The 13,061-nt window shown below is 37.0% G+C and overlaps 1 protein-coding gene across 14 annotated transcripts in view; it reads left to right on the forward strand.

Moving 5' to 3' along the window:
- SLC27A6 (solute carrier family 27 member 6) overlaps positions 1 to 13,061 on the forward strand; it is a 68,528-nt gene that overhangs the window by 9,491 nt on the left and 45,976 nt on the right. For 8 of the 14 annotated variants that reach the window (XM_055389325.2, XM_055389321.2, XM_055389324.2 and 5 more), the window contains one exon: positions 10,608 to 10,811. The exons of the other annotated variants lie outside the window; for them this stretch is intronic. In XM_055389325.2, coding sequence (XP_055245300.2) covers positions 10,608 to 10,811 — 204 coding nt within the window. The remainder of the gene's footprint in view (positions 1 to 10,607; positions 10,812 to 13,061) is intronic. 14 annotated transcript variants of the gene reach the window in all.

Consider the following 13,061-nt stretch of genomic DNA (forward strand, 5'->3'; position numbering starts at 1 on the left):
ACTGTTTTTAGCACATTAAATTTCAGATTTCTTGGATTCTCATTGGATGTTTCTGATGGTATACTATTAAATCATTATACCCCCAGGGAGAGTATATTGAGGTAGAAAGATGAATCATGTGGTTCAGACGGAGGTAAGCCAGACAGACCCAAATTCCACGTATGGTCTGCCACTTCCTAGCTGTATGATTAAAGATAATATCATCAGTTACCCTGGATCTCACTGAACTTAGTTGTAAAATGGTGATGATACCATCTGATTCACAGTGTAATTCTGAGGATTAAATGACACATCTTTTGTAAAGTGGCTAGCTGAGTGCCTGGTATGTACTAAGTAGATCTTATTGTATTTAAATGATTGCTATTTTGATTATAGAGTAATCCTGGGGCTTTTAATAAGGGATCTCATTTGGATTTTGCAGCTACAACCTTATTTGATGTTAGCTAGTATATGCAGTCATGAATCACTTAATGACAAGGATACTTTTCTTAGAAATGTGTTAGACGGGCCAGGCGTGGTGGCTCACGCCTGTAATCCCAGCACTTTGGGAGGCTGAGACAGGCAGATCACCTGAGGTCAGGAGTTTGAGACCAGCCTGGCCAACATGGCAAAACCCCGTCTCTACTAAAAATACAAAAATTAGCCGAGTGTGGTGGCAGACACTGGTAATCCCAGCTACTTGGGAAGCTGAGGCAGGAGAATCATTTGAACACAGGAGGCAGAGATTACAGTGAGCTGAGATCGTGCAACTACACTCCAGTCTGGGGAATAGAGTGAGACTCCAAAAAACAAAAGCAAACAAACAAACAAACAAAAGAAATGTGTTAGGTGATTTTGTTGTTGTGTGAACATCATAGAGTGTACCTACACGAACCTAGATGACATAGTTTACTACACACCTAGGCGCTGTGGTATGGGTTATTGCTCCTAGGCTACAAATTTGTACAGGATATTACTGTACTGAATATCGTAGGCAATTGGAACACAATGGTGGTAAGTATTTTTAAGTGAAAACAGAATGGTACAGTAAAAACATAGTGGTATGATCTTATGGGACTACTGTTGTATATGCAGTGCCTCATTGACCAAAATATCATTATCATTACTATGTGTTAGCAGTAAGTTAATGACAGAGTTAGGATTTGAGCCCATGTTTACCTGATATCATGATGTGTATTTCTCACATTCAGACTTTCCACTTCTGTAAGGAGGCATATCCTTTCTGTACGTTATTTTTGCTCCTGACAGTATTCAAGCATCATTCCCTTTCAGTAAATACATGTTCAACAGATATTATAAATAAAAACCCCAGAGTCAGTGCCTCCATGGCCAGTAAAGAAGAAACCACGCATTATCAGTGCTTAGAACACTGCCTTTTCTAGCTACTGAACCATGAAGCCATTTAAACTTCCTATTAAAATCAATTATTTTCGTTTGTAACAGAAGTAATTGTTGATCTAGCTGAGTCTAGGAATGAAAAAGAAAAAAAAAAACCAAAAAGCCAAACAGTCTATTCTACTAAATACAAGTAGAAATTTAGAAATTTCCTGAAAAGTAAAACAGATATCATGTATGGATATCATAGTATGTAGGTAAGATAATAAAAGTTCACATGAGCTATGTATTTTATCTATCGGCATACATAACACTTTCTATAAAACTTAAAGGGGGCCAGCGCGGTGGCTCATGCCTGTAATCCCAGAACTTTCAGAGGCCAAGGCAGGTGGATCACCTGAGGTCAGGAGTTCGAGACCAGTCTGACCAACATGGTGAAAGCCCATCTCTACTAAAAATACAAAATCAAAATCAGCCAGGTTTGGTGGTGTGTGCCTATAATCCCGGCTACTCAGGAGGCTGAGGCAGGAGAATCGCTTGAACCTGGGAGGCGGAGTTTGCAGTGAGCTGAGATCCTGCCATTGCACTCCAGCCTAGGCAACAAGAATGAAACTCCGTCTCAAACAAAACAAAACAAAACAAAAAATCCAAAAGGGCATTTATTTTTCCTCTGACTCTTTTTCTTAGTCTTTAAAAAACAATTGCCTTTATGGTTGAAAGTCATTTGGAGAATTACAATGGCTTGATTGTTAACAAGAACATTTGCCCTGCACCGTTTCAGTGTAACAGTTTATGAAAACTAACAGTGCAAGGCTGCATGCATTATTTTGTGTTTATAGAGAAGACACAGGATTTTTACTTCTTATGAAGAGAAATCTGAAATGCTTCAAAATATGTTGAACCACAAAATACTATCAAATCTAAATTGAAAGAGTTCAGGGTAATTGAATAGTTTTTTAAAGGTCTCTATTTATAAGTATAATGATTTAATATGTGGTGTATTAAGAAAGGATGGAGAATAAAATATATACCATATGCAAGTAAATCTGAAGCCTTGTGGGTGCCTACTATGTCTAAAGTGCTTTGTATCTTCTTTTCGGAGTGATGATTAGTAACATTGACATCAACACAACCAGGAAATCCCAACCATATCACCACCTTCAAAACAGTTACCAAATGAACAGTAGAGAGTGGACAACTTTTTGCAAAAATATGCAAAGTAAATTAAAAGTTAGCAAGTGTTCATGTGTATCATAGTTTTTATTATGCCATTCATTCACTCATTCATCCAGATAATAAATACTTGTTGAATATCTCCTTTGTGCTAAGTCCTGAAAATTTAGCAGTGAACAAAACAAATTTCCTCAGTTCAAGAGTTTACAACCTAGTTCTTGAACTATTCCTCGAGGCTGCATCAACATCTGTTTGTGAATTGCCTAAGAGAGCTTTATGATTGGAGGGAGTCACTGTAAAGACACATAGAGCACCTGAGGCAGGTGAGGTCAGTGGAAAAGCTACTCAAAGTAGATGGATAGAGAAAAGGTGAGAGAGAAAAGGAAAGGGGTGGGGGAACAAGGGAGAAAAGGAGAGGGGAAGGGAGAAGATGGAGATAAGGGAATGAGCAGGAGGAGAAAGGAGGAAAAAGACAAAGGTAAGCCCTTCAGGCTTTTATGATTTAGCATCAGAAAATCTGAACTCTAGTTCCCATGCCACCTTGCCTAGATGTATGAGCTTGAGTAGAGTATTTGCCCACTATAACCAGGCTTCCCTCATCCTTAAAATAAGGTTAATATTTACCTATCATGGTTGTAAGTGTTGATCACCAAAAATAATGTATAAAAACATTTTGTAATCTATAAAGTACTTTAAAATGGCAAGTATTCTTATTTATCATCAGCAGCATTATAATTATGACTAAACATGCCAAAGGATTTAGAGATAATAGTGTACAAATTTTAAATGATATAAAAGCACCCCAACATTGTTCTGTTTGTTCTAAGTAAAGAGAAGAGCATAGATCAGTAGATGATAATCTTGGCAGCAGATAATATTAGCAATATCAGAGATGAAAAATTGGGGGAAAGGTTGAGGTTTAATCTCAAACACTTTAATTTTCGATAAGTTTCCCAGAGAAATTTGGGATGCCATTTGATATATGTTCTAATCCAAAAATACACAGATATAAGACTTCTGCAAGTATTTTTGAGTCTTCAGACTGTGTGGGAAGGAAATAATAGTATTATAAAAATTTTAACATTTTTCTTATCTGTGTATAAAAAACTTGGTGTCTTAATATTGGTAACTTTTATTTTCATATTTTGTATAGCCTGAATGTGTATTTTTTCAGTTACATCAAAGTGGAATTGACAGTCTCAGAAACATTGGACTATATAGTATAGAGACCACGTTTTGAGTCTGCTCTGCAACCTACTAAGCTGTGTTACCTTAAAAAAGTTACTTAATTGTTTACCATTTCAGTTTCTAAAATATAGCACTTTACCTGTCTCCCAAAACCGCTGAGAGTGCCTTTTAGTTAGCCTTGAGTACATGGCAACTATTATTTTTGTTAGTGACAATAACAAGAGTAACATTTGCCTGGTGGTTTAGCTGAAATCTTTTCCTCTGGCTTATTCCTAAAGACAGTCATCAGATACCAGCCATGATAGAAACTTCACCTATCACAGTGCACATTATCTGGCGTGGCCTATGAAACCTGTTTGGAATTGCTTCCGTATAACTTATGAAAAATAGAATTTTTCTAAAATGTACCAAAACAATGTGTTTAAGGTTCTATTTCAAAGAAACTACACTATTATTTGAAGCTACATGGAAATGCCTGAATACATAGTTCTAGGAGGTATAACTTAAAAATAGAAGGCAAAATCATTATAAAGCCAATAATAGAATGCATACATGATGATGGTCCCATAAGATTGTAATACTCTATTGTACCTTTTCTAAGTTTAAATATATTTAAATACACAAACACATATTACTGTGTTAGAATTGCCTGCAATGTTTTCAGTACAGTAACATGGTGTACAGGTTTGTAGCCTAGGAGCGATAGGCTATATATCATACAGCCTAGGTGTGTAGTAGGCTATATCACTTAGGTTTGATCAATGATTATCATTCAGTCTTGTGTGAATTAAATGTAAAGAACCCAACAGAATACCAGGATCATAAAGTATATTCAACAAATGGATGCAATCATTATTTTTAACTGCATAATGGCAGAGACAGCCACCCATAGTAAGAAGTCACTTTTGCTCAGGTCTCTTCGAGATTTGTTGTATGGAGGGAAACCCACGTAGTGTGTTACACAACCTTAGTGAGTTGGCTTTAAACAGCTTTCTTGTCCTCTCCAGTAGCAGTACATCCATAACTACTTCCCAACCCTCAGTGGCCAAGGTTGGAATGCTCTCAGACACAAGTTTGGAGTGAGGTCGTTAGCTCTTCTCTGGCCAAAAAGAAGAAGGTTCTTCTACTGTTAATAACGAAGAGGTCATGAGGGAGATAACTCTAATGGGGTCTGAGTCTTGCAGAAATACTACCTTAGTATTCACTGCCTTTTAAAAATATATATATCATTTACTTACTAATGAGTCTGTCTGTAGATTGCTTTGGTCTGCATTTACTCTTCTAATTTCACCAATTTCTTACTGAAAAATAGCAAGCCAGATGCAGCATGCCTTCTTGTGCCATTTCAGTAATAATTATTCATTGGCAACAGGAGATGTGTTAGAAATAACATCAAATGAAGTGTTCGACTTTTTCTTTTTTGTATAATTTTGGTTATAATAATATAATGTATAAATTGTGTTATTATGTTATCATAATATTCAATCTGCTCACCTCAAAAATGTGGGAACAACTGAGAGTGAAAACACATAAACCCACTTAGAAACTTGTGTGCATATATTCAGGGCAGTTAAATCATGTCAGGAAAAAATATGTTACTGCAATAGAAAGACTTGTGCTTCTGTTATTCATGAGTTTTGTATTTCACTCCTCGAGAATTTTGCTATGTTAAGTGAGGAATGAAGCTTCAACTCACCCTGCCTGGTTATGCCCTTTTGGGTGGGAAGAGGAAGGGCATGGTCTGACTTGGAAACAAAACAGGCCAGAATCACTAGAAGCACTTCTCCCATGTAAGGACCTGGATTCCCAATCTGTTGCTCTCCCTTCCAGGGTCTATCATCTCCTCTTTTCAGTCTTCAACTTTCTATTTAATGAGCTTGAGCTCATTGTATGTCCTCCTCCTCCTCCTCCTCCTCCTCCTCATCATCATCATCATCATCATCATCACAACCAACAGTAGTAGTAATAACAACCACCACCACTGCAGACACCATTTAAGGAGGGGACTGATTCTGGGTCAGGCACCACAATGAATGGTTTATATAGACCATTTAATTATCCCAACAACTGTATAAGTTGTATGGAGTCACTTTTCAAAAGAGGAGAGGGAGACTCAGAGAAATGAAGTGACTTGTCCAAGGTCACACAACTAGCAAGTGTCAGAAGCGGTGTTTGAATCCAGATTCTCTGGCTGAAAATGCTATACTCTAGGGAATCAATCCAGAATTCCAGTGTTTTGCTGAAACCATATGTTTTTGTTTTTAAGCCGGTGGGGTCCACTGTGTATGTTGGAACCCATTATTGGGCAATAATTTTGCCTATTTAATCATCAATTTTCTTAGAAACCAGAGCTACCCATGCATTATGTGAAAAGCCTGTTGAACTGCTCTACATTGTAGGATGGTAACTATAAGGATGTGGCAAGATCTCTAATTTCACTTTGAATTCTAATGTTGCTTTGCAGTATGGAAAGCTAAAGTTAACCATTTGTAGCTGAATATCATATTAGGTTTATTAGTGCATAAAATTTAAAGTTGAAATGCTTACCAATGTATTAACAACTATAATCAATCAATTCCCATCCCATATCTTTGAAAGTATTAGCTTGTTTTATGTAGAATAATGTAGTTTTTAGTGCAGCATAAATAATATAACTCATACTAATGGCATATTAGAGGGATACATAAAATTTTTACCCATATATTTTGCAGTCTCAAAAATGTGAATAAGATCTAATGTTGATGAAGAAACAAGAAATCAATTTGTAAAATAAATGCTAAAGGATTTTAGGCAGGGATTATAATTAACATTTTTGTACTTGCAACCCCACCTAATGAAGTACATTGCATGTGGGAAAAAAAATATGTAATTTTTGAATGAACATGCTTCTTTGAAAACAGAAATTAAGCCTACAACGTAGACTTTGTTAAAGGTCATAGAAAATCCAGCTGTCGGGCTGGGCGTGGTGGCTCATGTCTATAATCCCAGCACTTTGGGAGGCCAAGGTGGGTGGATCACCTGAGGTCAGGAGCTCGAGACCAGCCTGGCCAACATGGTAAAAACCCCTTCTCTACTAAAAATACAAAAATTAGTTAGGTGTGGTGGTGGGCATCTGTAATCCCAGCTACTTGGGAGGCTGAGGTAGGAGAATCACTTGAACCTGGGTGGCGGAGGTTGTAGTGAGCCGAGTTTGGGCCACTGCACTCTAGCTTGGAGGACAGAGTGAGACTCCATCTCAAAAAAAAAGAAAGAAAAAAAAATCCAACTGTCTCATTTTCCTGCAGTAGTTTACGATCAAAATGGTACAAATTTCAGTTTCTGTAACCAGTTATCTATCTAGCACCTAATGGTATGCGGCCAGGTAGAGTGAGCAGAAGGGTGGAGGAGAACACACATCATTCTTTTGAGATGCTTATAATTCTACAGGTATCAATGGTAATGCAGTGAAGCATAAATCCTCATGAGACTAAGTCATTTCCTTAAAGTATTTAAACAAATGCTATTTTGTGTCAAGACAATATTCAGAATTTACTGTTAAAGGACATGAAAAGAGTTTTTTTCTTTCTTTTCTTTTCTTTTTTTTTTTTTTTTGTTAAGATGGAGTCTCACTCTGTCCCCTAAGCTGGAGTGCAGTGGCGTGATCTTGGCTCACTGCAACCTCCGCCTCCCAGGCTCAAGCGATTCACCTGCCTCAGTCTCCCAAGTAGCTGGGATTACAGGTGCCTGCCACTACACCCAGCTAATTTTTGTATTTTTAGTAGAGACAGGGTTTCACCATGTTGGCCAGGCTGTTCTTTACTCCTGACCTCAGGTGATCCACTTGCCTCAGCCTCCCAAGGTGCTGGGATTACAGGCATGAGCCACCGCACCTGGCCAAGATTCATTTTATTAAGAAAGACTGGCAGTGATAATGATTCTTTATCCACTACATGACTCTTCTTTATCCCCTACATGACTCTTTTATTTTAACTTTCTCTATCCTCTCCCACATTTCCTACCACTATTGAAGAAATAATTTTGTTACACTAAATTCTATTTGAGAATTCTAAGCATCTCACCTAAATAAAATTAATTTTAACTTATGAAAGAAATGACATTGTATCTCCTCTGATTCCTAGGAACCTTCTCACTTTCTTTTTTCTTGCTGTAAAAATTATCACTCTTGGTAAATACTCAGTTTCTTTGGGCTCTAGAATTCCAACAAAGATTTGGAGCCACACTTATTCATATTTTAACTTTCTTGGCACTTATTTCCCCGATTTAGACATACATATCATTAAGAACATATAAAAGTTTGTGCTGGGAATTTCTTATTCCAGATGAGAGATTTTGAAATTAAAGTAATGAGTCAGTTCAGAGATTTGCACTTACAAGTTCAAAACCTGAGAAAGAGTCATTGCAACAAAATCTGGAACTAACATTAAAAAAGAAAGTCTAGATCCTTTGCTTATCCAGTTTTTCATGTTTCTAACTTGTCATTCCTATCATCCTTGGTGGTTTTTCACATTTTGCCAAAGCAATCTATATACAGCAGCATGATATGTGTGTGTTAAGTAGAGCTAGGCATTTTCCCTGGATTCTTACATTTTACTTAGATTTGTTATAGAAATAAAAATTAATAAGACATCTTAAGGCTATGAACCCCACTTTCCACCACATATCAACTTCATTATAATTTCTGTGTTGCCTTCTATTTTCATACAGGTTTTATTTATAAACTGCTTAGTCCCACTTGACATATTTCTCTTGCTGCTGCTTTGTGATCAATCTGGGTTATAGATTTCATGAAAGTAAATCAAGAGTTTTCCCCCAATGTATTGCATTATAGTAGAACTAACCCAATGACTGATAGTTGGCCTTTTGAGGGAACCAGATACTGATTTATGTTTCCAGGGAAATGTTTAATGCAGAACTCTGAATTCAAACTCAAAGCAGAATATATCTTGTGATTATTTTAAAATTTTTCCTGAAAAAATTAGAAAAAATATAATTGCTTTAGGTATAAAGGTCCACATTTTCACGTACAGAACTTGAGCATTCTGATCTGGGTTTTTTTTTTTTTTTTTTTTTTTTTTTTTTTTTTTTGAGACAGAGTTTTGCTCTTGTTGCCCAGGCTGGAGTACAATGGCGTGATCTCGGCTCACTGCAGCCTCCGCCTCCTGGGTTCAAGCGATTCTCCTGCCTCAGCCTCCTGAGTAGATGGGATTACAGGCACCCACCACCATACCTGGCTATTTTTTTTGTATTCTTAGTAGAGACGGGGTTTCACCATGTTGGCCAGGCTGGTCTCGAACTCCTGACCTCAGGTGATCCGCCTGCTTCGGCCTCCCGAAGTGCTGGAATTACAGGCATGAGCCACCAGGCCTGGCCGATCTGTATCTATTTTACATTTAGCACCATTATTTTTTCTTTTTTGCCATTTATTTCTTTTATGAGGTAATTTTATAGTTTTAGAGTTAGTCTATGGTTAGATTACTACTGCTACCATCCACCAACTTGTGAGCTTGATGTATGAGTTTCCTAAGGCTGCTATAATGAAGTACCACAAACTTGGTGGCTTAAAACAAGCGAAATTTATTTTCTCACAGTTCTGGGGGCTAGACATCCAAAATAAAGCTGTCAGCAGAGCCATGCTCCCTCAGAAGGATCCAAGAATTTTTTCTTGTCTCTTAGCTTCTGGTAGTTGCCAGTAATGTTTGACTTCCCTTGCATTAACTCCAAAAGGCCAGTGGGGTACTATTGTTTAATATCCCCAAGGACGTTAATATAGATTTTAAGATAACCTATATAGCACTCAGAAATCCCTTGAACCTTCTAAATGTATAGCATATTATAGAAATAAGGAAGTAAAATCAGAGTTGCCATGCAGAATATAAAAGTTGAACTTCATGTCAGAGATCCATGCTAAAGTAAGGGAGTGGTGAATTTAAAAAGAATTTAAATAATATAAATAATTGTATGCCTGTCTACTCTGGAGAGAAAAATGATGATGATTCACTTGCTTACACAAAAGACTGTATAGGAATGATGACATTGTTTCTTTTGTATCCCACAGAGTGTTGGTTACCTCAGTGCTTAATTATTTCCTCATCAAGGACCCAGTCCCACCTTCTGTCTCTCTTGTTTTCACCACTACTCCTCTCTTGAACAGATGATATTTTTTTCCTGGGTTACTGGGCAAATCAGAAAGGTCTGGTTAAGTTTCACAGATTAACTCAACATAGTCTAACCTCACCAGTTGCTCCTTTGTTATCCTTGTAGCAGATCCTTCCTAAGAAACTTGTCCCTTTTTCTTTCTGAACCTTAAATTGGCAATCACCCAAACTGTGAATTGTAAACATTGTACCCAATAGGTAATTTCTCAATCTTCACCTCTCTCTCCCACCCTCCCCCATTTTGGAGTCCCCACTCACTTAACTTCTGGCTTTGGAATGATTTCTAAACCACAGTGATCTTGTGATTTCAGAGCAGTCCGGGATTCTCCCAGATGTTTTGCATTACAGTGGAACTGAAGAGTAACCTGCAGACAGCTTTTGGAATAACTAGCTACTGAGTTGTACTTCAAGGAAAATGTTTAGTGCAGTATCCTGAATTTAGATTCACACAGAATTTTAAATAGTTTTATTTAAAAATTGGCAGAGGGAAACCCATAATTTGAATAATGGAGTCTCTTAAATTCAGTCTGAATTGGACTGCTTGCATTGGTCTGTCAGGTGATAACTAAATTTCCCTTTCAGTTGGTCCTGTTGAAACGGAACCATAAAATGACTGTGATATTACTTATCCAACATAAGAAGGAAATCAGCATTTTATTTACATTTTATCCCTGTTTCAATACACAAAAGTAACTCCAAAGTGAATTGTTTGAGATTTAAGGTTTGCTTAACTCTTGCCAACCCTTTGGCTTTTAGATTTGCTTGGAACGGTAGAAGAAATCCTTCCAAGCCTCTCAGAAAATATCAGTGTTTGGGGGATGAAAGATTCTGTTCCACAAGGTGTAATTTCACTCAAAGAAAAACTGAGCACCTCACCTGATGAGCCCGTGCCACGCAGCCACCATGTTGTCTCACTCCTCAAGTCTACTTGTCTTTACATTTTTACCTCTGGAACAACAGGTATGACCTAATTCTTTTGAAGGCTAAAATGAATGCGACAAATTTGCAAAGCAACAGTGTTGGGCAAATTTCTACCATGTGTAGTGACCAACCATCTGAGAATGCATGCTTGCAAGAAGGTGTAAGGATCTCAGAGGCTAGAACTTTCCAACTTGGATGGAAAGTTAATTATCTTAACTTTTACTTGAAAAGTCATTGTGTTCATTTGGCATTTGTCCCATTTGACAAGATTTTCTTAAAGTTTGGTAGTACAAAGGGCACGGGAGTATCCAAACACCTTGATCCAGTCTCATTGCTCAGTGTATGATACTTGATACTTGATTTTTTGGGCAAGATCTTCGTTAGCTTCTCTGATCCTCAAATTTCTGATATCTAAAATGAAGAAATTAGTTTAAATAGTTTCTACTGATTCTTTTGGATTTAAAAAGTGTTTCAATGTACTTGAAAACAGTTCTCTATATTCCCGTGTAAATTATTAAATCCTAAGCATAATCCAGGTATACCTGCAATTTAAGCACCTGTTGCTGGCTCTCCTGATTTTGGTCAGGGTAATTGAATCATGTGACAAACAGGAACTCTTGAAGGCACTGCAGGTTTGGACTAAGATACAAAATAAAATCAAGTAAATAAACTTTATTTTAAGTAAACAACAGCAATAACAATAATAAAACTGCCTGAGAATTCAAAAGAAGGACCTGGCACAGTGACTACTCACACCTGTAATCACACACTTTGGAGGCCAAGGCAGGAGGATTACTTGAGGCCAAGTGTTTGAGACCAGCCTAGGCAACACGGTGAGACCTCATATCTACAAAAAAATTTAAAAAAATAGCCAGGTGTGGTGGCATGCACCTGTAGTACCAGCTACTCAGGAGGCTGAGGCATTTGAATCATTCTATCCCAGAAGTTCGGGGTTATAGTGAGCTGATTGCACCACTGCACTCCAGCCTGGGCAACAGAGTGAGACTCAGTCTTAAGAAAGAAAAGAAAGAGAATTCAAAAGAAATGTTAAACTTAATTGATTTCTAGGAAAAACTGAATGGTATTAATGGTAGCCTAAATAGGCTTTCATTATTAGTTTGAAGATGATTGTTGATTTGACTTAGACATATTAAGAGTATTGTTACTCATTTCTTGTGCATAGGTTGTGAGCAACTATTGCATAGTAAAATTTTTCTTACATTTTAAAAATCTATTCAGTTCCTAATTGTAATCCCTTTTAGACTGGAGAATATAATTTTTTTTTTACTATGATTAGAACAGTTTTGATAAATGAACTGAAAAGTGCTAATATGTGTGTGGCTACTCTGTCCAGACTGAGGGAGCTTCTTTCTCAGATTCTTCAGGCTACCTAATCAGGTCTACTGAATAATAACAGGTCTAGAAGTTGGCAGATTGAACAGATACACAGTCCCTTAGGATAAAAGGAATGGAACTAGAGATGACAGCTACAAAATTTTAGAAAAGGAGGTGATGACTGAGTGTGGTGGCAGACACCGCAGACCCAAGAAGCTGAAGCTTATGGTGAAGCCTTGAAGAAAACTCAGTTGCCCCCATCAAACCCCAGAAAGGCTCAGAAATTGGGTACCAGGTACCTCAAAGAGTAGAAAGTAAATGTGAAACTATAAGCAGGAAACTTCATGGGAAGTTTGTTTAAGAAGGAACTGTAGTCCTGGATTGCTTCTTCCACCCTGATAGAAGTCCTGAGACGTATTCTCTGGAAAAGATGAACTTCTGAAAATACCAGGAAGAACAGAGGTTTAAAAAGTAGGGGATATAAGAGAAAGTCTCCCTCCCTATAAATATGTATATATGTATATAGATAGATATACATATATGTATATAGATAGATATACATATATGTATATAGATAGATATACATATATGTATATGTTCTCTTTAATATATATATAACTTCTTTTAATACTTGACTGTTTTAATCTTTGAGATTCTTGTCTGAGGAATCTGAATAGCCCACATGTAAAAATTGAAAGACACTGATCATGATGGATTCCCCTAACAGAATGTCCTGGACAGTGAAACCAACTAGTAAACAAGTATTCTTCAGACACAGAGATTCTAGTTAATATTTTGTTTGTTTATTTTGTGTTTTTGTGTCTGCACTTTTAAATATAAACTGATAGTCAATAGTCTCCAGATATTTGAAAAAATCCTCCTGAATATATTCTAGATTGGATTGAGACCAATACAAACCAAAGATAAAAAGGATGTTGGAGAAAACTGACAAGA

Source organism: Gorilla gorilla, chromosome 4, assembly GCF_029281585.2.
Source record: "Gorilla gorilla gorilla isolate KB3781 chromosome 4, NHGRI_mGorGor1-v2.1_pri, whole genome shotgun sequence".
Taxonomy (NCBI): domain Eukaryota; kingdom Metazoa; phylum Chordata; class Mammalia; order Primates; family Hominidae; genus Gorilla; species Gorilla gorilla.